Consider the following 27,460-nt stretch of genomic DNA (forward strand, 5'->3'; position numbering starts at 1 on the left):
CCTCTTGTTGAATAATTCTGATTCTGTTGTTTGTGAAGAGGTTGCAAGTTTTGTTATGGAAATAATTCAGAGCCAGTAATAATATGTATATATCTGAGGTTATCCTTTTTGCCTTTTAAAATTTTTATGTTTGCTGTGTTTTGTTGCTGTTGTTCTATGTATGCCAATAAAGGCTTTGGTTTGCCTAAAGTAGAGCATCAACTTGCCTTGTAGAAGGGCCCAGATTCAACTCCCCCCGCCCCCAGCATGTGCGGTTAAAAAGGATCAAGTAGCAGATGACATGAAAGACCTCAGATTGCTGGAGCCAGGTTGGCAATACTAATTTAGACAGTCTCTGCTTTCCTGGCAGGCTCATGCCCAGCCAGTGACCAGCATAGAGTATAATTTCACCCCTTGTACAACGGAGACCTGCCTGCTGGTGTGTCCCGGTAGGCAGGCACCCTGCATGACTGTTCAGACCTGCAGATGCAACAGGAAGTCCCTTCTAGGAACTCAAACTCTCTCTGCTTGATTTTAGGGGTCAGCCGGCAGAAGGCACAAGAGTGGTGCATCAAGCACAGCTTTGAGTTGGTGGAGCTCAGCCCGGAGGAGGTGCCAGACGAGGACGGTAGGTTGCAGCCGCTTTCCAGAAGACCCCAGCTGGCAGGAGTTACATTCTCTTATGACCAGGCTGTGGCCCCAGGATGAGGGATGTGCTGTTGCTACCAGACTCTGGGTCCTTTGTTGTTGCTCTTCAGATGCCCCTAAATAATCTCTTTCTATAGCTTTATTTCTTTTTTAAAAAACCTCAAAAACAAAACAGCAATTTGTTTCAGTGTTGGATAGGTGTCAAACTTGCGGCCCTCCAGATGTTATGGGCCTTCCCTTGCGTCTGATTCGGAGACTGAAAATGGTCCAGAATGCAGCAGCTCATATGCTCACAGGGGGTGCCACTAGAGAACACATCACACCTGTGCTTCGCCGCTTGCACTGGTTACCAATTGAATTCCGAATCATTTTCAAGGTGCTGGTGTTAACCTTCAAGGCCTTGTGCGGCCTGGGATCTCCATACCTGCAAGACCGTCTTACCCCATATGTCCCAAATTGGTCTCTGCGCTCGGCAGAGGCCAACTTACTGGTGACCCCTGGCCCCTCAATGATGCGGCTGGCCTCCACCCAGGCCAGAGCCTTTACAGCTCTGGCCCCGGCCTGGTGGAACGCTCTTCCGCCAGCTGTCTGGCCCTGTGGGATCTTAACGAGTTCCGCAGGGCCTGTAAGACTAAGCTGTTCCGCCGGGCCTTTGGGAAGACAAGCTGCTGATGCCCCCCCCCCCCTTATAACATCAAGCGGATCCTACCGCCCCTTCCCTTTGGGTTTTTAAGGGAGTTGATAGTAGGTGCCATCTTTTATGTTGATTTTAATAATGCTGCATTTTAATGGGGTAGGGTTTATATTTATTAGAGCCGTATTAATTGATATTTGATGGATTTTAATCTGATATATGTGCTCTATTTTATATGTTGTTCACCGCCCTGACCCCTCCGGGGGAGGGCGGTATATAAACCTAATAAATAAATAAATAAATAAATAATAATAATAATAATAATAATAATAATAATAATAATAATAATAATAATAATAATAATAATAATAATAATAATACAGTTCCCATCATCCCCTTCCAGCATTATGCTGATGATGATGGGAACTGTAGTCCATAACATCTGGAAGGCCGTGAATTTGACACCTGTGGCTGTACTGCAAGGTGACTCATTGATTAGCAAATTATAGAATTGTGCCAGCAAGACTGTTCCCAACCCATAGACAACCTCATTTTTTCCTACAGTTTCGAGTCAGGATTGCAGAAAGTCCACCTCTGTGACTGGGTGTGCGTTCAGGGCAGGGGTCCCCAAACTACGGCCCGGGGGCCAAATGTGGCCCCCTGAAGGCATTTATCCGGCCCACCAGGCATGGCGGCGATGGCTCCATTCATGTGCAGTGGGGGCTCGAGGGAGAGGAGGAACCGGCCCCAACGGCTGTTGATTGCAATTACATGATGGCACCCCCAAATCTCCATGAATTTTCTGACTCAGAGTTGGAAACCTTACATGTGGCAACGCCTGCTCCGCCCTTCCCTCTCAGCTACTCCATGTGTTGCTCTCAGGCTTTCTGTTCCTCCTCACTCCCATTGGCATCAGCCAGGCTGGCGAATCGCTCGCTGGCTGCTAGGGAGGAAAGAACCCAGGAAGAGACCTGATCCTGGGTTAGATGGAATGCTTCATTGGGAAAGTTCTGCTTTTTTTTACAGGGGAAGGTATTCCACAGCCTCCCCAACAATATTTGGAGCCCACCCTGTACTTGACATACTTTGGTCACTGTTCTAAAACCCCCCCCCACCCCCCCCCCCCCCCCCCCCCCAGGCCCGGCCCCCCCACCCCCCCCCCCCCCGCCAGAGAGCCCGCCCCGCCCCCCCCCGCCCCCCCCCCCCCTACCACCCCCCCCCCCCCCCCTCTACCCCTCCCCCCCCCCCACCCCCCCCCCCCCCCTCCCCCACACCCCCCCACCCCCTACCCCCCTCTCCCCCCCCCCCCCCCACCCCCCCCCCCCCCCACCCCCCCCCCCCCCCACCCCCCCCCCCCCCCACCCCCCCCCCCCCCCACCCCCCCCCCCCCCCACCCCCCCCCCCCCCCACCCCCCCCCCCCCCCACCCCCCCCCCCCCCCACCCCCCCCCCCCCCCACCCCCCCCCCCCCCCACCCCCCCCCCCCCCCACCCCCCCCCCCCCCCACCCCCCCCCCCCCCCACCCCCCCCCCCCCCCACCCCCCCCCCCCCCCACCCCCCCCCCCCCCCACCCCCCCCCCCCCCCACCCCCCCCCCCCCCCACCCCCCCCCCCCCCCACCCCCCCCCCCCCCCACCCCCCCCCCCCCCCACCCCCCCCCCCCCCCACCCCCCCCCCCCCCCACCCCCCCCCCCCCCCACCCCCCCCCCCCCCCACCCCCCCCCCCCCCCACCCCCCCCCCCCCCCACCCCCCCCCCCCCCCACCCCCCCCCCCCCCCACCCCCCCCCCCCCCCACCCCCCCCCCCCCCCACCCCCCCCCCCCCCCACCCCCCCCCCCCCCCACCCCCCCCCCCCCCCACCCCCCCCCCCCCCCACCCCCCCCCCCCCCCACCCCCCCCCCCCCCCACCCCCCCCCCCCCCCACCCCCCCCCCCCCCCACCCCCCCCCCCCCCCACCCCCCCCCCCCCCCACCCCCCCCCCCCCCCACCCCCCCCCCCCCCCACCCCCCCCCCCCCCCACCCCCCCCCCCCCCCACCCCCCCCCCCCCCCACCCCCCCCCCCCCCCACCCCCCCCCCCCCCCACCCCCCCCCCCCCCCACCCCCCCCCCCCCCCACCCCCCCCCCCCCCCACCCCCCCCCCCCCCCACCCCCCCCCCCCCCCACCCCCCCCCCCCCCCACCCCCCCCCCCCCCCACCCCCCCCCCCCCCCACCCCCCCCCCCCCCCACCCCCCCCCCCCCCCACCCCCCCCCCCCCCCACCCCCCCCCCCCCCCACCCCCCCCCCCCCCCACCCCCCCCCCCCCCCACCCCCCCCCCCCCCCACCCCCCCCCCCCCCCACCCCCCCCCCCCCCCACCCCCCCCCCCCCCCACCCCCCCCCCCCCCCACCCCCCCCCCCCCCCACCCCCCCCCCCCCCCACCCCCCCCCCCCCCCACCCCCCCCCCCCCCCACCCCCCCCCCCCCCCACCCCCCCCCCCCCCCACCCCCCCCCCCCCCCACCCCCCCCCCCCCCCACCCCCCCCCCCCCCCACCCCCCCCCCCCCCCACCCCCCCCCCCCCCCACCCCCCCCCCCCCCCACCCCCCCCCCCCCCCACCCCCCCCCCCCCCCACCCCCCCCCCCCCCCACCCCCCCCCCCCCCCACCCCCCCCCCCCCCCACCCCCCCCCCCCCCCACCCCCCCCCCCCCCCACCCCCCCCCCCCCCCACCCCCCCCCCCCCCCACCCCCCCCCCCCCCCACCCCCCCCCCCCCCCACCCCCCCCCCCCCCCACCCCCCCCCCCCCCCACCCCCCCCCCCCCCCACCCCCCCCCCCCCCCACCCCCCCCCCCCCCCACCCCCCCCCCCCCCCACCCCCCCCCCCCCCCACCCCCCCCCCCCCCCACCCCCCCCCCCCCCCACCCCCCCCCCCCCCCACCCCCCCCCCCCCCCACCCCCCCCCCCCCCCACCCCCCCCCCCCCCCACCCCCCCCCCCCCCCACCCCCCCCCCCCCCCACCCCCCCCCCCCCCCACCCCCCCCCCCCCCCACCCCCCCCCCCCCCCACCCCCCCCCCCCCCCACCCCCCCCCCCCCCCACCCCCCCCCCCCCCCACCCCCCCCCCCCCCCACCCCCCCCCCCCCCCACCCCCCCCCCCCCCCACCCCCCCCCCCCCCCACCCCCCCCCCCCCCCACCCCCCCCCCCCCCCACCCCCCCCCCCCCCCACCCCCCCCCCCCCCCACCCCCCCCCCCCCCCACCCCCCCCCCCCCCCACCCCCCCCCCCCCCCACCCCCCCCCCCCCCCACCCCCCCCCCCCCCCACCCCCCCCCCCCCCCACCCCCCCCCCCCCCCACCCCCCCCCCCCCCCACCCCCCCCCCCCCCCACCCCCCCCCCCCCCCACCCCCCCCCCCCCCCACCCCCCCCCCCCCCCACCCCCCCCCCCCCCCACCCCCCCCCCCCCCCACCCCCCCCCCCCCCCACCCCCCCCCCCCCCCACCCCCCCCCCCCCCCACCCCCCCCCCCCCCCACCCCCCCCCCCCCCCACCCCCCCCCCCCCCCACCCCCCCCCCCCCCCACCCCCCCCCCCCCCCACCCCCCCCCCCCCCCACCCCCCCCCCCCCCCACCCCCCCCCCCCCCCACCCCCCCCCCCCCCCACCCCCCCCCCCCCCCACCCCCCCCCCCCCCCACCCCCCCCCCCCCCCACCCCCCCCCCCCCCCACCCCCCCCCCCCCCCACCCCCCCCCCCCCCCACCCCCCCCCCCCCCCACCCCCCCCCCCCCCCACCCCCCCCCCCCCCCACCCCCCCCCCCCCCCACCCCCCCCCCCCCCCACCCCCCCCCCCCCCCACCCCCCCCCCCCCCCACCCCCCCCCCCCCCCACCCCCCCCCCCCCCCACCCCCCCCCCCCCCCACCCCCCCCCCCCCCCACCCCCCCCCCCCCCCACCCCCCCCCCCCCCCACCCCCCCCCCCCCCCACCCCCCCCCCCCCCCACCCCCCCCCCCCCCCACCCCCCCCCCCCCCCACCCCCCCCCCCCCCCACCCCCCCCCCCCCCCACCCCCCCCCCCCCCCACCCCCCCCCCCCCCCACCCCCCCCCCCCCCCCCCCCCCCCCCCCCCCCCCCCCCCCCCCCCCGCCCCCCCCCCCCCCCCTTCGACCTAACATTTATTTCCTGTATTGTATATGCTTTTTAATCCGGTTTTTTATTATTGTTGAACTGTTGTCTGTGCCAATAAAAGGCTTGCTGCTGCATACAATCCGGAAAACCCACAACACCCCAAAATAAAAATTCTTTTCAGGTTTTCTGTTTATTCAGTTGAAAATGCAGGTTGCCATTCAGAGCTGGGATTTTTCAAATGCACAAAACAGAAGGAGGTTTTCTAGCAGCTGATTTCACAATAGTCATTGTGGGTTAGGCAGGCAAGGATTCTGAAGGGGACTGAAGTGGTTCAGACACATGTTCACAGAATTCTGAACACGTTCACGGACACATGTTCATCAAATGCCAGCCACAGACGCAGGCAACACATCAGGAGAAAATGCTACTGGAACACGGCCGTACAACCCGGAAAACCCACAACACCCCAGTGATTCCGGCTGTGAAATCCTTTGACAATAGTTGGCAGAGACAAATTGGCAGTCCTGGAGACGTCTGCACCCACGGAAGTCCCCCACCCTCGCCTTCAAATCAAATCTGCCTCGTTCAAGCCGGTTCCCAGACCAGGTAAGAGGAAAGGAGAGTATCAACATTTGACAGCCAAGTTACTTAGAGAATCTGCCATCTTGTATCACGTTTCTGACAGGCGGAAACTCACACAGTGAAGTGTGTCTTTGTGCAGAGAAATATAGTATTGGGAAATGAGGCACCGGTTGAATTTCCGCCAGTCACAAACGGCCAAAAAGCTAGACAGGAAAATAGGGGGCAATTTGGTCAGTGAGGTCTGGAGAAGTTCAGGGCGATCTTTGATCGACAGCAACCGCCCCAGTGCCTGATGGGGAAAAAAAAAATACCAGGACCAAACTCACCCGAAATTCGCTGAGCAGCGGATCGGTGCTTTGCTTCAGATTGGAAAGATCCAAGCGACGCTGGTAATCTTTGAGTTTCTGAGAAGGGCAGTCAGCAACGGGAAAGGAGAGTGAATGGGTCGGCACCGAGGGATACAACCAGAACAGAAACAAAGAGATGATTCGCCAGTTCATGTAATTGTAACAGGGAGTTTAGTAAAGGCCAAGCCCTGGAAATCCACCGAAACACCCAAGCGGAGGGAGCAGGGCGCCAAAGGTCAGTTAACAGCGCACCCGCCTCGTCCGTTGGGATGAGAGAAGGCCAGCCAAGGTAGGGAAGGGATAAAGAAAACTGGAAATTATTTATCACACACTGCAATACAAAACAGGCCGGGGTTGAGGGGGTAATCTCTTCAAATGGCCACCCTGAGAAGCAGCCGGAGGCAAGAAGAGGGCCTCTCACCAGAAAATTCTCCGTCTCACGCACGGCCTTGTTGACCTCGTTGAGGATTTCTCTGCAGCAGTTGGCTGCCTTCTGGACCTTTTCGCGTTCTTCCTTCTCCTCTGCAAAGGAGGTCGAAACAGGTGGGAATTATGGGTCAGGTTCTTCCACAAACAGACCCCCTCTCCCACACGCGGACTTTCCAGGTAAGTGTTTGGCTCAAAAGATGGCCCTGGGCTTTGTAAGAGAGCCAGGCAAACACGCCGATGACCTCAGCACACACAATCCAAGCAATTCCTAGAGCGCCAATTCCTAGAGCGCCACGGAAGACTGTGATGTCACATCCGGACTGCCCTTGGAAATGACATCACAGTGTGGGCGAGGTTTCCGTTTCCCCACTTGGAAGAAATCTCTTTGGGGTCGCCAGCCTGTTCTCAAATCAGCCCCCTGGGTCTTCCGACCTCTACACTGCTCTTTTGCGTAAACACGTTTCCCAAAGTGCTTCCCGATGTCTCCTTGCCTCTGGACCGCCCCCTCAGAGCTTTGCCCAATGAGAAATGGATGGACCAGTCCTGGACTTCTCCTGAGAGAGCCAGCGTGGTGAAGTGGTTAAGAGCAGGTGCACTCTAATCTGGAGAACCGGGTTTGATTCCCCGCTTGCCACTTGAGCTATGGAGGCTTATCTGGCGCACCAGATAAGCCTGTGCACTCCAACACATGCCAGCTGGGGGACCTTGGGCTAATCACAGTTCTGCGGAGCTCTCTCAGCCCCACCTACCTCACAGGGTGTTTGTTGTGAGGGGGGGAAGGGAAAGGAGTTTGTAAGTCCCTTTGTGTCTCCTTAGCAGCAGTGGTGTAGTGGCTAAGTGGTGTAGTGTAGTGGTGTAGCAGCTAAGAGCAGGTGCACTCAGATCTGGAGGAACCGGGTTTGATTCCCCGCTCTGCCGCTTGAGTTGTGGAGGCTTATCTGGGGAATTCAGATTAGCCTGTACACTCCCACACTCGCCAGCTGGGTGACCTTGGGCTAGTCACAGCTTCTCGGAGCTCTCTCAGCCCCACCTACCTCACAGGGTGTTTGTTGTGAGGGGGGAAGGGCAAGCAGATTGTAAGCCCCTTTGAGTCTCCTGCAGGAGAGAAAGGGGGGATATAAATCCAAACTCTCCTCCTCCTCCTCCTCCTCCTCCTCCTCCTCCTCTATTTTGGCCTCCCCTCCTGATGCCTGGCCTCACTTTCCACTGGCTACCCTCCTTTCTACCTAGGGTCAGCTTTGCAAATCCCCACCCACTCACCAGTGCACTGGGCAATGTTGTGAAGCAGCAGCGGATATTTGGTCAGCCTCTGCATCTCGATAGGGATGATGTCCTTCAGTTGCAGCCGCCTGCACCGAGGCTGACTTTCCGCCTCCTGCAGGGAAGAGGTGGAAATCCCATCTGGTTGAGTCGGAAGAAGTGGAAATCCCAAATAGGAGGCAGAAGGAGGGAAGGAGCTTGGAGTGGGTCTGTGCATCTGGACTTCAAGCTTAGGAAGCGCTTCTACATCTCCTTCCAACCCAAATACCCCCCTCCCTCCCTCCCTCCCTCCCTCCCTCCCTCCCTCCCTCCCTCCCTCAATCAATCAATCAATCAATCAATCAATCAATCTTCTTTCTTTCTATCTATCTATCTATCTATCTATCTATCTATCTATCTATCTATCTATCTATCTATCTATCTATCTATCTATCTATCTATCTATCTATCTATCTATCTTTCTTTCTTTCTTTCTTTCTTTCTTTCTTTCTTTCTTTCTGACCAGCAGTTGAGTATAAAAAAAAACTGACAAGCAATTGTGTGCAACGTAAAACGTGGAGAAACTGGGAAACGCTAAACACACTGGCTCTAGCAAAAGTAAACAATAAGTTTAACCGTATCCATACATACATAGTTTATTTACGGTCATTGACCAGCAAGATCCAAAAGAATTAAAATCATAAAATTTGCAGATATTACAAATTTACAGATTAAAACAGTTAACAAAATACAGATAATAGACCTCAGGAACTCAGAACATCAGCTCAAGATAATGAGTGGAAGGTCAGTCTAATAATAATTAATAATAAGGATTAGCTGGCAGAGCCAGTAGTGCTCTGTCGGGCCTTCCTGGTTTTACTTGATATCCAGGCAAACTTGGCAACAGAATACGTTAGGTTTTTATTAGTATCTGATAACAGTATTTTAATCCTTTCTTTCTTAGCCAAAGGAGTGTTTGTCTGGTCAAATATATCCAATATACGATTAGTTTCATCCAAATTGTAGGAAAAAGTATTGAAAAGTTATGAAAATTTTTGGACTTTATGATACAAGTGAACATTGAGTTATGAATATTGATAATTTTAGATTCTATAAGTTGGATTATAGGACTGTTGGGTTACAGGACTGTCTTTTTGACTTTGTGAGAAGTAGAAGCATTTAGATTCTACACATTTGAGTTATGAATATTTTTTGAATGAATTATGAACTAATTGAAATATAAAAGGCTAAGAACATAAGAACAAGTCAGCTGGATCAGACCAGAGTCCATCTAGTCCAGCACTCTGCTACTCGCAGTGGCCCACCAGGTGCCTTTGGGAGCTCACCTGCAGGATGTGAAAGCAAGGGCCTTCTGCGGCTGTTGCTCCTGAGCACCTGGATCACGGCTTTATATAAGGGCATGACAATCTTTGCAGTTTTATTATCAATTCCTTTCCTAATCATCCCCAGCACAGAGTTTGCCTTTTTCACAGCTGCCATGCATTGAGTTGACATTCCCACGGAACTATCAACTAAGACGCCCAAATCCCTTTCCTGGTCTGTGACTGATAGCACTGACCCCTGTAGCGTGTATGTGAAGTAAACATATTGTTTACGTTTGCCAGAGCCAGCGTGTAGCGCGTTTCCCAGTTTCTCCAGCAGTTGGGTATAGAAATGACACTGCTTGCCCCTATAGTTGAAAGTTTTCAAAATCTGAATTTTGTACGGCAGAAATCCAAAAGGCCTCAAGGAAATACATGTATGTTTAAAGAACGTACTCCGCTTCTGTTGCCTGGAGCGAGTCTCAAAATACAATCCAACCCATCTGAAATGGAATTCCATGTGCCTTTTTAAGCTAAGCTCTGCGGCCAAAGGGGTTAGGAACTTGTGCTCAAGAAGGAATCTGGAAGGTGTGGAATTCTTCAGCCAAGACCAAATTTCACCCCCGGGTGTGAAACGGGGGTGGGGGGGGGGGAGGGTGGCTCAGGCCTGCAATAGATGCCTCCAAATATACCTGGATGAACTGGTTGAAACGGGGTTCTTTCTTCTGTTTCGCTTTCAGCTGTTCAAGGGCCAATGATTGGCGGCTGCAGAAGCGGGCGGAGATCTTCTGGAACCAGCTCCCATCCGGCAAGTGAAACTGAAGGGTAAGAGAGGAACATTAGTGGTTTGCCACAAGGACCCTTGTGGGCTGGTTCACACTTGTAGGTGTTAAGTACTTAAAGTGTTTAGATCTTGGCACATGTTTATCTCCATAATCCAGAGATGATCATAAATTGGGCTAGTTTTATCACCCCATCCAGGGCTGCCAGCTCTCCCCAATCCCCTCCCCAGACCAGGGACGTAGGTATAAAATTTTTATGGGGGGAGTTCGGGGATGGGGCCACGCCCCCACCCACCCCTGGGGGCTGGCCATACCTCCCTAAGCCCTGCCCCCAGCCTCAGTGCTTAAAAAACCAGCTCTCCCAGGCCAGGGGCAGCAGACTCCCCTCCCCCGCCCCCCCCACCAGCTGGGCTCCCAGTCAGCAGTCCCTTCTGCCCTGCCCTCCGGGCAGAGGCGTAACTAGGGAAAAGGGAGCCTGGCACTTAATCTGCCCCATGGGCAGCCGCTGTGATGCTGGAATCCACCCCCAAAAAGCATCACTTTCAATGGTGTTTAAACTAGGGAGCCCAGATTCTCATTTTAAATCCACCTTAAAGGGAGAATCTGGGGTCCCCAGTTAAAACAAAATTTAAAGTGATGCTTCGGGGTGACTCCCCATCCTTAAACAGCATCACTTTCAATGTTTAAACTGGGGACCTCACATTCTCCCTTTAAATCCATACCGAAGGGGGTGAATTTGAAAGGAGAATCTGGGGAAATTTGGGGGGTGCCTGCTGTGCAATTGTTAAGCTAGAAGCACCAAAATTTCAGGGTATCTTTAGGAGGACCTGCTGATGATACCACCCAGGTTTGGTGAAGTTTGGTTCATGGGGGCCAAAGTTATGGACCCTCAAAGGTGTAGCCCACATCTCCTATTAGCTCCCATTGGAAACAATGGGGGATGGGGCACCCCTTTTGGGAGCCCATAACTTTGGACCCCCTGAACCAAACCTCACCAAGCTTGGGTGGTATCATTAGGAGAGTCTCCCAACAAATCCCTGAAATTTTGGTGCTGCTAGCTTAAAAACTGCACCCCCTGCAGGCCAATAATCGAAAAAACACTAAAAAAAATTCAAAAAACCCACAAACAGGGGGGGCGGAGCTTCGGACATGTAATGGAGGGGTTTAAACCCGAGAAACACCCCCCCCTTACCTACGTCCTTGCCCCAGACTGTTCCTTCCTGCTCTCTGAGCCCTGCACTCAAGCCATCCCTTTGACACCCTGAAAATAAAGAGCGCGCACTTCTTACCCGAGCCAGCAGGGTATCTCCGATCTCTGAAACCAGTGGGTTTTCCTCCCTGAGTTTCTTCAGTTTTTCTAAAAACAGTTCTGAGGAGAGACAGGCAACGAAAGATTAAGCTAAAAGTCACAAGACGGTTGTCACGCCATAGTCCCACCATATTGAGTGTGTGCACAGCCCAGAGATAGGGAAGACAGAGAGGCAACAGACACACTCCAGCGGTCTGGAGGAAAAGATGGCCTGGAGTTTCTTCAGCAGAGGTTTAACGGAACGTTATCCGGCGCTACATCTTGAAAGCCTTCTACTTCAGGGATGTCAAACTCTGGCCCTTCAGATGTTCATGGACTATGGTTCCCATCAGCCCCTGTCAGCAAGGCCAACTGGACAACACCCTCCAGATATCCCTGGCCAACACCCTCCACGTGTCTGTGGACTATGATTCTCATCGCCAATTGGCCATACTGGCAGGGGCTGATGGGAATCAAAGTCCATGAACATCTGGAGGGCAGAGTTTGATATCTCTGTTCTACGTCTCATTTTCACACACTTAGTCGCTCCTACAGGGACAAAGAAGAAGAAGAAGAAGAAGAGTTTGGATTTATATCCCCCCTTTCTCTCCTGTAGGAGACTCAAAGGGGCTGACAATCTCCTTGCCCTTCCCCCCTCACAACAAACACCCTGTGAGGTAGGTGGGGCTGAGAGAGCTCCGAGAAGCTGTGACTAGCCCAAGGTCACCCAGCTGACGTGTGTGGGAGTGCCCAGGCTAATCTGAATTCCCCAGATAAGCCTCCACAGCTCAGGTGGCAGAGCTGGGAATCAAACCCGGTTCCTCCAGATTAGATACATGAGCTCTTAACCTCCTACGCCACTGCTGCTCTTAACCTCCTACGCCACTGCCACTCCAGGGCTGATGGCAACCCACCGTGCAGTTAAAGTCCAATCTAATGCAATCTAATGGCATGGTCTGTCATTGCTGTCTGTTATAGGCAGTGGTGGGATCCAAAAATTTTAATAACAGGTTCCGATGGTGGTGGGATTCAAACAGTGGTGCCGCCGCACGCCGCCAATTGGCCATGTCGGCAGGGGCTGATGGGATTTGTAGTCCATGAACATCTGGAGAGCCGCAGGTTGCAGACCTCTGATCTAAATGATCCGGTGGGCAGCTGAGTTGGTCTACAGTAGAAGAGCTAGATTCCTGAAGCCCTTAAAGACCAATGTAAGTATAAGTCTTTGAGAGTCACAAAACTAAAAAGTTGCAAGGGGTCTAAAGACCGATCCCTGCACAGTGAGCTCAAGAATCCCTGTCAAAGAATTGCCCAATCTCCACTTAAATCTCTCCAAAGAGGGATAATCTACAATATCCCCTCTACTGAACAACCCTTATTGTTAAAAAGGTTTTCCCAATATCCTGCTGCTATCTCCCCACCAGTAATTGAAACTCATCATCTACTAACAACTGAAACTAAACTGAAACTAAAACAACAGTCCAGTGATGAAGGGAGGGAGAACCGCGTCTGGGACATGAACTGCCTGCATGCGCCCTCCCCGCCCCGAAACTCCCCGAAACGCCCCTGACACGACACGCCCTCGCCCCCCCCCCGTGTGACTACAATGGCAGTGCCTGTGGCGAGATGCCTCAGATGTCCCCATTGCAGCTACGCCTCTGCGACAGTCCTTCAGATACTTTAAAAGAGTCATGACATCCATATCGGTCAGGTATTTAAAGGCAGTTGAAGCTTTGCTTGAATTTAAAGTGCAACTGGACTGAAATCTAAATGATACCAGCTGTTAACGATACAAGACCAAGAGGTTCTGGTCCTTCCAGACCAGGGGTAGGGAACCTGCGGCTCGAGAGCCACATGCGGCTCTTCTGCCCTTGCACTACGGCTCCACGAGCCAAGCCGCTGGCCCCATCCTTGCCCGCCCTGCAGGCAGCAGGGCGGACGCATCCATGCACTTCTCAGAATGAGCGGAGTAAAAGGTAAAAAAACCCAATATATACAGTGTTATCTTTATTTTAAATGTCAAAAATTATTTGTGGCTCCAAGTGTTTTCTTTTCCCATGGAAAACGGGTCCAAATGGCTCTTTGAGTGTTAAAGGTTCCCTACCCCTGTTCCAGACCAATAATTTGAAGCACAATTTTTTGGACCCCCCCATTGGCCTCGCTCTTACTGTGTTCATCAACCAAGTCTTCCAAGGCAGGGAAGATACTCTGCAGCTCCGTTGCATCGAAGAAGCCTTCTGTCAGCATGGGTTGGTAGAAGACCTCCAGCAGCACCCGCAGCATTCGCACATGGGCGTGCTCAGTGATGAACAACTCTGGAATCGGGGGGAGAAGAGGAGAAAGGTCAGAATAACCTTCCGTATCGCCAGCATCAGGGGTCTCCAACATAGTGCCCACCAGAACTTATCTTGGAGCCCCCCAAGAGATTTTAGAAAACGGGAAAGGCCACCTGGGACTTTTCCCAGCCCGGCTTTGATTGGCTTTGCTGGTTTTTAAGAACATGGCTTGGACAGCAGCTGCCGCCACGTCACTATGTGACAGAAGGTAAACTTGCAGCCATTCTATGGCTAGCTCCGCCTCTTGCGGCAGCCATTTTGTGGCTGCACCCACCACACCAGGGGTCTGCAACCTGTGGCTCTCCAGATGTTCATGGACTACAGTTCCCATCAGCCCCTGCCAGCATAGCCAATTGGCCATGCTGGCAGGGGCTGATGGGAACTGTAGTCCATGAACATCTGGAGAGTCACAGGTTGAAGATCCCTGCACCACACTGTGTCAGAATTCCAGAAGTGCCCCAAGTCTGCATTATCCATAAAGCTCACTCAGCTGAAGTTTAGGAGCCCCACAGGGACTAGGAGCCATTTTCTTTCGCTGAGGCACTGTTAGCAGGCTTCGGCCTTTCTGACAGATATTGACTGAGAAAGCACACAAGGCAGCTGAGGACAAGTTGCAAGGCACACTCATAGTCAGTTGTGATTTGTTTTGAGTCAGTGAAGAGAGGGAGACGGTGAGCCAACAGCGCACTAGCGTTGGGGTTGCGACGTCATGCCGCCTCCGCCTCCCTCCATGAGCAAGCAATACAATCGAGCGGTGATCTTGATTGCGTGCGAGTGAGCAAAATTCTTCAGGAAACCCTCAAAATGGATACAGGGCTGTGCACTGCGGTCTAGTACCCACCTAGAAGGGTCAGACTTTCAGCTGTAGTGGGGCGAAAGATTGAAGTGCCGGAGGGGCCAGAAGTACCTGAAACCCTAGGGGCCTAGTCATGGGTTAATATAGCCCTGAGGTCTCCCACAAATTCAAAAAGGTTGGGGACCCCAGTCCATATATTTATGTGCTGGAGGGGTGAATGCTGGAAACCCTGCCATACTTCCCTCAACCCCATTATTCCAAAAACGTTGCACATTATCTGTAAACATTCAGTAGGGAAATCAAATAAGGGATAAGTGTGAGGGAAATATATGCAAACTGCAGATGTTACTTTGTTGACAGAGCTGAGATGTTCTAATTTTGATCATTTTCTCACGCCATCAGGGAGGCACCAGTGTGTGGAGATAAGAGTCCTGGGCAACAATGAACCTTTTTGAGATATGTGTGTGTGTGTAAGTGTGGTGTAGAGGTTAAAAGTAGTTTTCGCAGGGCCTGTAAACCGGAGCTATTCCACCAGGCTTTCCCTGAGGGCCAGTCAGAATAACATCTTTTTCGGCCTCCCAGGGGTGGGGGATATGCGGGTTTTAACAAGTCGTCATACAAGTTGAGTATTTTAGAATAATTTATCTGTTTTAATTGTATGATGTTTTATTGTTGCCGCCCTGAGCCCCTTCAAGGGGAAGGGCGGGGTCAAAATTTCAAAAAATAAAATAAAATTTAAAAATAAAATAAAACTATATTTAAAAAATCGGTGTAGTGGGAATGAAGCCAACCACTTTCAAAACACTATTTTTTTTAAAAAAAGGCCAATCATTATTTTACGAAGTGCCCATTTCACTAAGGCCCAACAGCCTATACTGTCAAACCCAGGAGGAGGGAGCTATTTTTTGGTCACATGAACAAAAAGCCAGGAAAAGAGGATTCAAAGATAAAATGGAGCTTCCAGGTTTGTTGGAGGAGTCAGCTGAATACCCTCCCCCTGAAGAGGGCACTCCTGCTTGGATCCTCACGTACCGTTGATCACCTCTTGCCGCTTCACTTCACTTTTCTTCAGCCTGAGAAGGGTATCGGGGGCGATGAGCTCCCGCCAGTTCGGCGGCTCGAGCTCCAGTTCCGAAACGCGCGGCTCATTCTCCTCAGACTGGGGAAGCAGAAAGGACGGTGGGGGCTCCCCTCCCCCAGCCCCCCCTGGCTCCAAACTGTATGGGTCAAAAAGAGAAAGAGACACAGATAGACAATTAGGCCAGGCCTATGCAAACATAAAACCAGGTGAAATATCACAGCCCCATTCAGAGACCCGGCACTGGAAGTCCTCACAAAGCTACAGTTCCCAAGGTTCTTTGAGAGAAAACGCCACGGTCAAATGTGGACAGGATACAAAATGGCTGCCACAGAACTCGCAAAGTTTCTCTTTAACAAAAGACCATGAAACAAATGTGTGCAAGTACACAGCGTATAGTTGAAAAAAGGACCTGTCTTTTGTGCCCCACCCAAATCCTTGTCCAAATGTCTTACAAATTTGCACCTCCTTAAAAATCCTAAAATTGTCACCAGTGAGGGCAAAAAACTGAACATTCGTTTGACCAAGAAGATGCTGAGGTGGCATAAATGCTAAGAGAACCAGCAGTAGCTTATTGCTTTTTGCCTTGGGCAGCTGGAAAAAGACGGTGTGAATGATTCATGGAACCATTTCTATCTTCCAAAAGCAGAAAAATAGTGGACTAGAGTGACTTTTCCCAATGGTTGTAGCCTCGACCGTAGCTTAGCCCCAGTGAAGAGATGTGAGAAATGGGACTAGACCAGTGGTGGCGAACCTTTGGCACTCCAGATGCTATGGACTACAATTCCCATCAGCCCCTGCCAGGATGGCCAATTGCTTTTTGCCTTGGGCAGCTGGAAAAAGACGGTGTGAACTATTCATGGAACCATTTCTATCTTCCAAAAGCAGAAAAATAGTGGACTAGAGTGACTTTTCCCAATGGTTGTAGCCTCGACCGTAGCTTAGTCCCAGTGAATAAATTTGAGAAATGGGACTAGACCAGTGGAGGCGAACCTTTGGTGGCGAACCCTGCCAGGGGCTGATGGGAATTGTAGTCCATAACATCTGGAGTGCCAAAGGTTCGCCACCACGGGACTAGACTGATTCCCATAAAAGCGACTAGAAAATTGTAGCGCCGTAGTTCACTACTGCTGAGCGAGAAGGTAAGCATGAACGTCACAGCCTTTGAACAGGCGTCCCTTTTCTGTTTGCAAAGTATTTTTAAAAAGTCTGCGCATCCAATGGCCCCTCTGGGACTTTTCTTGGGAGGGGGCATCTCGGGTCCCCCCTTCACCTACTTGCCGCTCCCCGGCTTGCGCCGAGCCTGATCTAGGGACGACTTCTCCTCCAGCTCGTTGGCCCGGGCCGCGGCCTCGATGTCCACATCGCTCCGCGAGCGTAGCTGCTTGCCTTTGGCCGAGCCCCGCTGGGACCGCTTCCGCTCGTAAACCCGCAGGCTCTCTGAGCGGCCCAGCTTTGCCGTCAGTCTGGCGAGGAGGAAAGCGGGCAGACCCCGGGCCACAGACAGGAGAGGGGGACGCGGACCAACCGGAAGCGAATGGACAAGCGTAGTGAGGGTGGAGTCGGACAAACCAGGGGGGGGGGGAGGGGACGACGAAATGAGCCACAGAAATGTGGGAAGGGCCACAGACCAATCACAAGAACACACAGAGTTGGGGCAAAGAATTGCCGCACGTTGGCACCCAGAGACCGACAGGAAAAGAACATGCGTGCACGTGGGCAATCAGGACAAATGAGCGCAGTAGCACAGAAAACACCCAATGGGAGAAGAGACGTTAGCACATGCAAGTGATGGGGCGAAAGGGGAGGAAGAAAAGAGGAAAAAGATGTGAGAATCCCATAACCAGAGACAGAGATCCATGCACCAGAAAGGGAAAGGGGATATTTGTCGTGAGGTCAGATCGGTCATGCCGCCATGCAGGGGCGTGAGAGAGACCCCCCCCCCCCCCCGGGAATAGCCATCACTCAGAGAAGAGAAATAACCTCAAAAGGGTGCCTTATCTCCTGGGGAGGGCTGGCCCCCCAGGTTTAGTCATAAACAGGAAAACCTGAGGAGGCAGCAAGTAACTCCAGTTCTCCAAACTGTGGCCCCTTCCGCACACGCAAAATAATGCGTTTTCAAACCACTTTCCCAACTGTTTGCAAGTGGATGTTGCCATTCCGCACGGCTTCAAAGAGCATTGAAAGCAGTTTGAAAGTGCATTCTTCTGCATGTGCGGAATGAGCCTGCGTGTGTTGAGGGATGGGGAATTAAGATCCATAGGTACCAACTGGGACACTGGGGAAGGGAATCGTTTCACAAGCCACTGGCCGTGGGCGGAAAGGAATACTTAACTCAGTTTGCGTGTCTCTGCCTGAGGAAGAAATTCATGCAAAGAGTGAAGGGTGAGGGGACGGGGGACCACCAACCTTTTTCGCCTTCTAGAAGGAAAAGAACAGAATAGAGAAGAGTGATTTGGTTAGCGTGCGGAGGGGAAAGGAAAGGGGGCGTGAGGAAGGATCGCCACCGTCGTCAAAAACAACGGAAGTCGAGGAAAGGTTTCTTGACGCTATTTTTTTTTCAAATGCACACGCCAGAGGGGAAAGGAAGGAAGACTCTAAAAGCTGGACTGTTTCCAAGTGTCGAGAAATGTTGAACCGTTCTCCCCCCCCCCCCCCCCCCCCCCACAGGCGCAAAGTGACGGGTTTATCTTTGTACTGCAAACCAACCAGCCACCAACTAACTCGGCTCTTGCAGGATGCAGCGCAAATCTCCATTCCACACATTAAAAGGGCTTGGACAGATTTATGGAGGAGAAGTCGATCTATGGCTTCCAATCTTGATCCTCCTTGATCTGAGATTGCAAATGCCTTAGCAGAGCAGATGCTCCGGAGCAGCAGCAGCAGAAGGCTGTTGCTTTCACATCCTGCAGGTGAGCTCCCAAAGGCACCTGGTGGGCCACTGCGAGTAGCAGAGTGCTGGACTAGATGGACTCTGGTCTGATCCAGCTGGCTTGTTCTTATGTTCTTATTAATGTGCATTCTGACAGCAGAAAGAACAGAGACCACCTGTCTGAACCCTTCTCACCCCCCCGCCCCCCGCAACTTCATGGGCCCAGTATCCCCCCCCCCCCACTCACCTTTCGTTTTCAGTCCCATCATCTGTCACAGACTGTTCCCCAGCAACGGGTTGCTCCATGACAGGGGAGTCCCCTGAATCCATTTGGCCCTGATTGTCCAATCCTACAGGAAGCAATAGTAGCATCAGTACAGTAGCAGAAGAAGAAGAGTTGAATTTACATCCCCCCTTTCTCTCCTGCAAGGAGACTCAAAGGGGCTTACAAACTGCTTTCCCTTCCCCCCTCACAACGAACACCCTGTGAGGTAGGTGGGGCTGAGAGAGCTCCGAAGAACTGTGACTGGCCCAAGGTCACCCAGCTGGCGTGTGTTGGAATGCACAGGATAATCTGAATTCCCCAGATAAGCCTCCACAGCTCAAGCGGCAGAGCGGGGAATCAAACCCGGTTCCTCCAGATTAGATACACAAGCTCTTAACCACTACACCACTGTGGCTCCCATAAGGCGAATCAAGTTTTTCTCTCTTTCTCACAAAACTAGAACCAGGGGGCATTCATTGAAAATGCTGGGGGGAAGAATTAGGACTAATAAAAGGAAACACTTCTTCACACAACGTGTGATTGGTGTTTGGAATATGCTGCCACAGGAGGTGGTGATGGCCACTAACCTGGATAGCTTTAAAAAGGACTTGGACAGATTTATGCAGGAGAAGTCGATCTATGGCTACCAATCTTGATCTGCCTTGATCTCAGATTGCAAATGCCTTAGCAGACCAGGTGCTCAAGAGCAGCAGCAGCAGAAGGCCCTTGCTTTCACCTCCTGCACGTGAGCTCCCAAAGGCACCTGGTGGGCCACTGCGAGTAGCAGAGTGCTGGACTAGATGGACTCTGGTCGGATCCAGCAGGCTAGTTCTTATGTTCTTATGTTCTTAAGTCCCTTTTCCCTTCCCATTTCAGCATCTTGGCTCCTCCTGCCTCTCACCCTGGTCCCCATCGGTGCCTTCTCCCGCAGACGGGTGGACACTGACAGACACTCCCGGAGGGTCCAATACAGATGAGGTCCCCTTGCCTCGTCCTGAGATTCCCTCGGCTCCCTTGGACCCTTTCTTGTCTACGGCGAGCGACTTATCACCTGCTGCAGGCACAAGTTGTAAAAGGAGAGAAAAATTAGGAGAGAAAGAGAGAGCCCAAAAGTTCATGCCCCCCCCCCCCCCCAGTATTTTTCCAATACACGGTCTTGCTGTCCCGTCCCATCCCACCCCCAATAGCTCAAGGCAGTCTCCCATCTCCAAGAGTTATGCACAAACTAAGCCTCTTGTCTTCAGTTCAGGGCTAGGCTTCTGCTAGCTCCTCGGTAGCAGTTTTCTGAACCGCGGCCAGAGTTACTCCTGGAGAGGTGACTGAGACTCTGCAGCAAACTGCAGCAAAGGATTTTGTTTTTAAAAAGGAGAGGAAATTTTTTTTTAAAAAAATCTGCAAGCAGATAACCCATGTTTTGTACTAGGAAAAGGATCCGGTGGATTCCGCGAACCTCTGTTGGCCGTTAGGCTATGCCAAGAAAGGACATCTTGACTCTTGGGACAGGGTTGGCTCCAGGTCTTCTTGGTTTCTGGTGCACAGAGATGCCCTTAATGGCCAGAAGGGCTAGACGCAGTGGTGGCGAACCTTTGGCACTCCAGATGTTATGGACTACAATTCCCATCAGCCCCTACAGTTGGCCGTGCTGGCAGGGGCTGATGGGAATTGTAGTCCATAACATCTGGAGTGCCAAAGGTTCGCCACCACGGGGCTAGAGCATAGGTGTCAAACTGGCGGCCCTCCAGATGTTACGGGCTACAGTTCCCATCATCCCCTACAAGCATCATGCTGGCAGGAGATGATGGGAATTGTAGTCCATAACAACTGGAGGGCCGAGAGTTTGACACCTGTGGGCTAGAGCAGTGATGGCAAACCTTTTTGACACCGAGTGCCCAAACTGCAACCCAAAACGCGCTTACTTATCGCAAAGTGCCAACACGGCAGTTTAACCTGAATACTGAGATTTTAGTTTAGAAAAAACGGTTGGCTCCGAGGCGTGCACTACTCAGGAGGAAGCTTGGTGGTAGTTGGTGGCTTTGCTTTGAAGCAACCGTGCAACTCTTCCAATGGGTGAATAACGACCCTAGGAGGGTTTACTCAGAAGCAAGCCCCACTGCCAGCAACCGAGCTTACTCCCAGGTAAAGGATTGCACTTTAGTTCTTCACATGAAAATCAGTGAGGTTTAACAGCACTTAACATGGTTACCTACACTGCTTCCCCAAAACTAGGTCTTAGGTTTAATGCTAATAATCAAGCCTAGATGTGTGTGTGGGGGTCTCTGTTTACGCGTGCCCACAGAGATGGCTCTGAGTGCCACCTCTGGCACCGGTGCCATAGGTTCGCCACCACTGGGCTAGAGGTTCAGCATACAAAATCTGGGGTGGAAGTAGGGCACTATAAGAGCCTTCTAAAGCAGCGGTCTCCATCACGGCACCAGCGGGCCCAATGGTGCCTGTCAACACTTATCCTCATCAATATATATTACGAGCGAAAGATCAGGCAACGCCTTTCTTGGCATCTGCCTAGTCATTCTAAAAAGCAGCTAGGGCAGTGGTTCTCAACCTGTGGGTCGCGACCCCTTTGGGGGTCGTACGACCCTTTCACAGGGGTCGCCTAAGACTGCTGGAAAACACATATTTCCGATGGTCTTAGGAACCGAGACACAAATAATTTTATGGTTGGGGGTCAGCACAACATGAGGAACTGTATTAAAGGGTCGCGTCATTAGGAAGGTTGAGAACCAATGGGCTAGGGCAAGGTGGGCCTTTTGCTCAGCAGGGCTTCTGATTGGTTGCACAGATTTTTCAAGATATTGCATTGGTGCCCGCTGCCCTCGCAGGCCAACGATCTTCACTGTGTGACTCAAGGTAAGTTGCAGGAACCATTTGCCAGTTGGCTCCGCCTCCTGCAGCAGCCATTTTGTGGCCGTGTCCCTCACACCGAGATAAAATTCCAAATGAGCCTACAGGCCGAAAAGGTCGGGCACGCCCTGTTCTAGAAGAGTGTGGCTTTACATCGCATTTTTCTCGCTTGTAAGGATTCTCAAGGCGGCTTACAAATTCCTTTCCCTTCCCTCTCCCCACAACTGGCAGGTGGGACTGAGAGAGTTCTGAGATAACCGTGACTGGCCCGAAGTCACCCAGGAGGCTTCATGTGGAGGAGCAGGGAAATAAATCCGGTTCACTAGATTAGAGGCCCCCACTCATGTGAACAAGTGGGGAATCAAAACCTGGTTCTCCAGATTAAAGTTCACTACTGTTAACCACAACTACTCTCAAAGCGTCTGACTATGCTGACTACTTACAGAGTGTCTCTGGATATGGGGAAAGAAATGGTGGACTGGCTCATCGGCTCAGAGTGAAACCCAAATACGAGAAGAAGAGTTTGGATCTATATCCTGCCTTTCCCTCCTGTAAGGAGACTCAAGGGGGCTTAAAGAATCCTTTCCCTTCGTTTCTCCACAACAGACACTTTGTGAAGCAGGTGGGGCTGAGAGAGTTCGGAGAGGCCCAAGGTCACCCAGAAGGCTCCATGTGGAGGGACGAGGAATCAAACCCTGTTCTCCAGATCAGAGTCCACCTGCTCTGAACCACTGCACCACGCTGCCTCTCTTGTGCTTTGTAATTCTTAGTACAACGCTTAACTCCTGTAAGTAAGTCAAAGTGGCACCAGTGAGGTTTCCTAGGCATCTTCCTAGGGAGCAGCAGTGGCGTAGTGGCTTAGAGCAGTGGCGAAGAGCAGGTGCACTCTGATCTGGAGGAACCGGGTTTGATTCCCAGCTCTGCCGCTTGAGTTGTGGAGGCTTATCTGAGGAATTCGGATTAGCCTGTGCACTCCCACACACGCCAGCTGGGTGACCTTGGGCTAGTCACAGCTTTTCGGAGCTCTCTCAGCCCCACCCACCTCACAGGGTGTTTGTTGTGAGGGGGGAAGGGCAAGGAGATTGTAAGCCCCTCCTACAGGAGAGAAAGGGGGGATATAAATCCAAACTACTACTCCTCCTCCTCTTCCTCTTCTTCTTCTTCTTCCCACCTAGGTAATGACCAAACCTGAAACCAGTGGCATAGCACCAAGGGGACAAGGGGGGTGCAATGCCCCGGGCACGTGCTGGTGCAGGGGCGTGGCCGGGATGTGGAGGGGGTGTGACTAGGCATTCTGGGGTGGAGAGGAGGCGGGCAGTGCTGCAGCAGGGGCACAGGGTGTGCGCGTGCCCCAGGCGCAGTTCCCCCTCGCTCCGCCCCTGCCTCACACAGGCTTCATGCCAGAATGTTGGGTAAAGCCTGTGCTTTCAATCCATACCTGGGAATATATCTCCAGGTGTATCACGCAAACAGGATCCGCAGGTGCACACAGTTGGCGCAAACCATGCCAACAGAGCCCACCCTGCTCCCTCAGAATGCCCTCAGCGGGAGACGGTGCGGGCAGACCCTCCGTTTGTCAAGTTGCCTGAGCTCCATGCCAAGACAGGAGGTCTCTGGATAAGACGGAGCCTGCTCACTTGTGTCCAGGCATGCTAACAGACGCCCCTTTCTGATACCCAAGTCTTGAGAGCTCTCTGAATTTGCATGCGCTCGGGCCTCGTGTCTCTCTTCCAGCACAGAGCTGTTCAACTCTGGGCAGGGCGTACTCTCCAAACCAGAGAGGTCACAGCCTGTAGCAGCATCCCGAAACAGCCTGCAGTAGGGTTACACAACCAAGTAGGCGGAAAAGTCCGCCCTCCTGCCCAGAGAAGAGAGGAAGTCCGAGTTCTCAGCAGTGGCGTAGTGGTTAAGAGCAGGTGCATTCTAATCTGGAGGAACCAGGTTTGATTCCATGCTCTACCGCTTGAGCTGCGGCGACTTATATGGGGAATTCAGATTAGCCTGTACGCTCCAACACACGTCAGCTGGGTGACCTTGGGCTAGTCACAGTTCTTTGGAGCTCTCTCAGCCCCACCCACCTCACAGGGTGTTTGTTGTGAGGGGGGGAAGGGAAAGGAGATTGTCAGCCCCTTTGAGTCTCCTTACAAGAGAGAAAGGAGGGATATAAATCCAACTCTTCTTTCAGGGGATACATCTTGCAAGCCAGGCTCAAATCTGCAACAGTGCATTTTCTGAACATGCGCCATTCTAGCTAACTTGCAGCCCAGTCCCTGAAGTACTCTGTTTATGCTCCCCCCTCCAGCACATGAGTCACTAGATCAGTGGTGGCGAACCTATGGCACGGGTGCCAGAGGTGGCACCCAGAGCCCTCTCTGTGGGCACTTGCAGAGTCCCTCCCCCCACACACATCTAGGCTGGCCTGGGCCACTGGGCTCCATTCTTAGCATTAAACCTAAGACCTAGTTTTGGGGAAGCAGTGTAGGTAACCCTGTTAAGCGCTGTTAAACCCCACTGACTTTCCTGCAAAGAACTAAAGCGCGATCCTTTACCTGGGAGTAAGCTCGATTGCTGGCAATGGGGCTTGCTTCTGAGTAAACCCTCCTAGGGTCGTGATTCACCCATTGGAAGAGTTGCATGGTTGCTTCAAAGCAAAGCCACTGACTACCACCAAGCTTACTCTCCAGTAACACACACCTCGGAGCCAACCGTTTTTTCTAAATTAAAATCTCAGCATTCAGGTTAAATTGCCGTGTTGGCACTTTGCGATAAATAAGTGGGTTTGGGGTTGCAATCTGGGCACTGGGTCTCGAAAAGGTTCGCCATCACTGCACTAGATGGATATCTTCAAGCTCAATCTGGATTAGAAACATGTTTGTTCAAAACCAAAAGCCAGCAATCTCAGGCTTGGCTTTGGGTTCTTAATACGGAACCACAGAAAATGCAGAGCCCTCTAAATGGAGAGACAAAGGACAAGGGAAGAATTAATTCACTCCCTTGTGGGGGGAAAAGGCAAGGGCATAATTTGTGCATAAGCTCTCAGACAAAAGGATATAGACCTCGAGTCCTACGTGCCCTGCCAAATTTCACGACAACAGACAGTTCCCTGGGACAAACAGACACACACACACTGAACAGCCGTGACATGCCGCGAAATCTGTCTGACGATGTAAAGGGTGTGATGGACTCACAGCAGGGTGTGTGTGATACATATTAGTAGATTATTACTGGAGAGAGGGCAATGTTATGAAAAACCATGGAGACAAAAAAAGTTAGCACCTCGGGTTATAAAACGGGATGCGTTAGATTGATGGGGCTGCTCCCCTCCCAACAGAGGGGAGGAACCGCGTCATACCACACTGGGGCACCATGCGTTATTGGGGGACTTGGTTTTTTGGAGGGGTGGGGGAGGGGTGCTGGTACCTTCACCCTCAGGTTTGGATTGTCTGTAATCAGAATCTACAAAAAATGCAGGAGAAGAGAGAGAGAGAAAATAGCTGGAGGAGGAGGAGAACTGGACAGAAGTGGAGAAACACATCGCTCAATCCCCTCCTGGGAAAAAAGCAGACCTGAATGAGGTGAAATTTCCTTCCAAGCTCCATCGGCCTGCTAACTATGAGCTGGACCAGTGGGCTAATAAGATTTGTGGGTCTGCAAAGGGACTTCTATGCAGAGGCGTAGCTATAAGGGGACAGGGGCCACGCTGCAAACTGGCCCCAGGCCAGTGGGTCATGTGAGCGGTGGAGCTACACTTGGTGGTAACTACACTCCCAGGAGACCTTGCGAGCCCCACTTCCAAGAGTTGGGGCTCGCAAGGTCTCCTGGGAAGTGTAGTTCCCACCATTCTGTTTTTTCTACACCAGGAAGTGTAGTTCCCACCAGGTTGCTTTAAAGCAGGGGTCTGCAACCTGCGGCTCTCCAGATGTTCAGGGACTACAATTCCCATCAGCCCCTGCCAGCATGGCCTGATGGGAACTGTAGTCCATGAACATCTAGAGAGCCAAAGGTTGCAGACCCCTGCTTTAAACTAAGGTAAGTGGGGCGGGGGCGCAGGGGAGCGGGGGGAAGGGGAGGCATGGTCATTTTGCCCCAGGCGCCATTTTCCCCCTATGCCTCTACTCCTATACTAAAGTTCCCGACAAATTACAGCTTACCAAGGATGCCTCCCCATCAGCTGTGGGGTTCGCCCTTCCCGAAGACATAATTATGTGCCCACCCCTTTTCCATTCAGTGAAACAGGAGTGGCTGTCTGCCTCCCAGGCTTCTGTTAACTGACAGCATCGAGACCCAATCAGAATGTTTCCCTGGCTTCATGAGGCTCTGCGGTCGGGGTGGGTCTCCAATGCTATCACGAAGCAGCTTTTTAAAGACATCACCTGCAGTCAGTTGCTCTCCCTAGCCAGACAGGATACTCACAGTGGGAGTCACCCCGGTTCCACCGGGCCGGGTCGAGAATGCTGAAACCCTTTTTCGGTTTGGGGGTCTCCTCAGGTTTCTTGGTCCCCGAAATCTAGACAAGCAGGGAAGGAAGCCGAGATCAGAAAGCTGGGATGGATTTCTTGGCTGCGTCACAAAACATTCCCAATGGAAAATGGGCAAGTCCTTTTGTATCTCCCGGGAGAGAATTTTCAGGGCTTCGCAGAAGGTTATTCAACTAATAGCCCAGTATTAGTTCCCATCCCATTTTGAAATGGTTTTTTTTTCTTCCAAATAATACCTACCTACTGGACCAGGGCCGGAGCGAGGGGAAACTGTGCCCGGGGCACATGTGCGCCCTGCACCCCTCCCATGCCCCTGCACGTCCTGCCCTGCCACACCCCAGAATGCCCCTGCACCGGTGCACGCCCAGTGTGGAGCGCACACGCACACTCCACCCCCTTGACGCTACGCCACTGTACTTGACCCAGCAAGCCCAAACTCATCAGATCTCGGAAGCTAATAAGGGTCAGCCCTGATCAGTACTTGGATGGGAGACAACACCCCACTAAACCTTTTGGTTAGGGAAAAAAGGAGAAATACCAAGACTTCTGGAAGACAGTTTTTACACCGCAGCTTCCAGGGACAACTTACTCACGTCTGTAGAAAAGAACCAAGAATGCGTGTTCCCCTCCCTGCCTGCCTCCTTCAAAAGGAACTGACAATTATACAGTAAAAATCAATAGGGCGTGCGGGGACAACTCAGCCCTCTCCTCCTTCGCTTACCTTCTTGCGGAAGAAGTTGGGCTTCGACTTCTTGCTGTCGGCTCCCTTGGTCTTAACCCCCAGGTACTTCATGTACGTCACGATGGCAGAGAAAATGGCTGAGCTGGGGAGACAGAATAGAAAACGAGAAATGGAGGGAAACCGGGAGGCTGTAGCAAAGCCAGAAGGGGCTTGTCCGAAGTGGCGCCCGTTGTCAGATTCAGTTACTGATTCCGGCGACCTAGGAATGGAAGACATAAGCGCCAACGTAGCAAAGGGAGCACAGAGGGCTAGAGCCCTGGGCACCACTCCTTAGTCATGGGGGGGAGTTGCACTGCAACCCCCCTCAACTGCACCTTGTCCCTGAACTCCACGGGGAGTTAGGGGCAGGGGCACAGTTGGCCGACTAGCGGGACTGGCCGCTACCAAACTCTGGCAACACGGGCTTTTGGAGGGGCCGGCCGCGGTTCCACCGCCCCCCACTGAAATCAAAGCTGCCTGTCTGGACCACCTTGGTTGGGCCCTAATTCCATCTTGGGCCCTGCCTATTTCCTCCCCTTTCTTTTGGCCTTGAGATCGGGCGCCTGCGTGTGTGTGTTTTTACACAACCTTGTTGTTTTAACCCAGGGGTCTTCAAACTATGGCCCTCCAGATGTTCATGGACTACAATTCCCATCATCCCCTGCCAGCATGGCTAAGTGGCAGGGCTGATGGGAATTGTTGTTCATGAACATC

At 54.9% G+C, this 27,460-nt stretch overlaps 1 protein-coding gene across 1 annotated transcript in view; it reads right to left on the reverse strand.

Annotated features, from left to right (window-relative positions):
- Positions 1-27,460, reverse strand: part of ARHGEF1 (Rho guanine nucleotide exchange factor 1) — a 72,431-nt gene that overhangs the window by 11,063 nt on the left and 33,908 nt on the right. Inside the window, exons 10-24 of the mRNA XM_048501703.1 lie at positions 26,747-26,849; positions 25,961-26,054; positions 24,968-25,003; positions 19,590-19,742; positions 18,671-18,773; positions 17,906-17,972; positions 16,829-17,274; positions 15,506-15,690; positions 13,510-13,656; positions 11,346-11,425; positions 9,967-10,092; positions 7,974-8,088; positions 6,706-6,806; positions 6,264-6,341; positions 2,356-2,359 (exon numbers count right to left, since the gene is read on the reverse strand). Coding sequence (XP_048357660.1) covers positions 2,356-2,359; positions 6,264-6,341; positions 6,706-6,806; positions 7,974-8,088; positions 9,967-10,092; positions 11,346-11,425; positions 13,510-13,656; positions 15,506-15,690; positions 16,829-17,274; positions 17,906-17,972; positions 18,671-18,773; positions 19,590-19,742; positions 24,968-25,003; positions 25,961-26,054; positions 26,747-26,849 — 1,838 coding nt within the window. The remainder of the gene's footprint in view (positions 1-2,355; positions 2,360-6,263; positions 6,342-6,705; positions 6,807-7,973; positions 8,089-9,966; positions 10,093-11,345; positions 11,426-13,509; positions 13,657-15,505; positions 15,691-16,828; positions 17,275-17,905; positions 17,973-18,670; positions 18,774-19,589; positions 19,743-24,967; positions 25,004-25,960; positions 26,055-26,746; positions 26,850-27,460) is intronic.

This window comes from Sphaerodactylus townsendi, linkage group LG06 (assembly GCF_021028975.2).
Source record: "Sphaerodactylus townsendi isolate TG3544 linkage group LG06, MPM_Stown_v2.3, whole genome shotgun sequence".
NCBI lineage: Eukaryota > Metazoa > Chordata > Lepidosauria > Squamata > Sphaerodactylidae > Sphaerodactylus > Sphaerodactylus townsendi.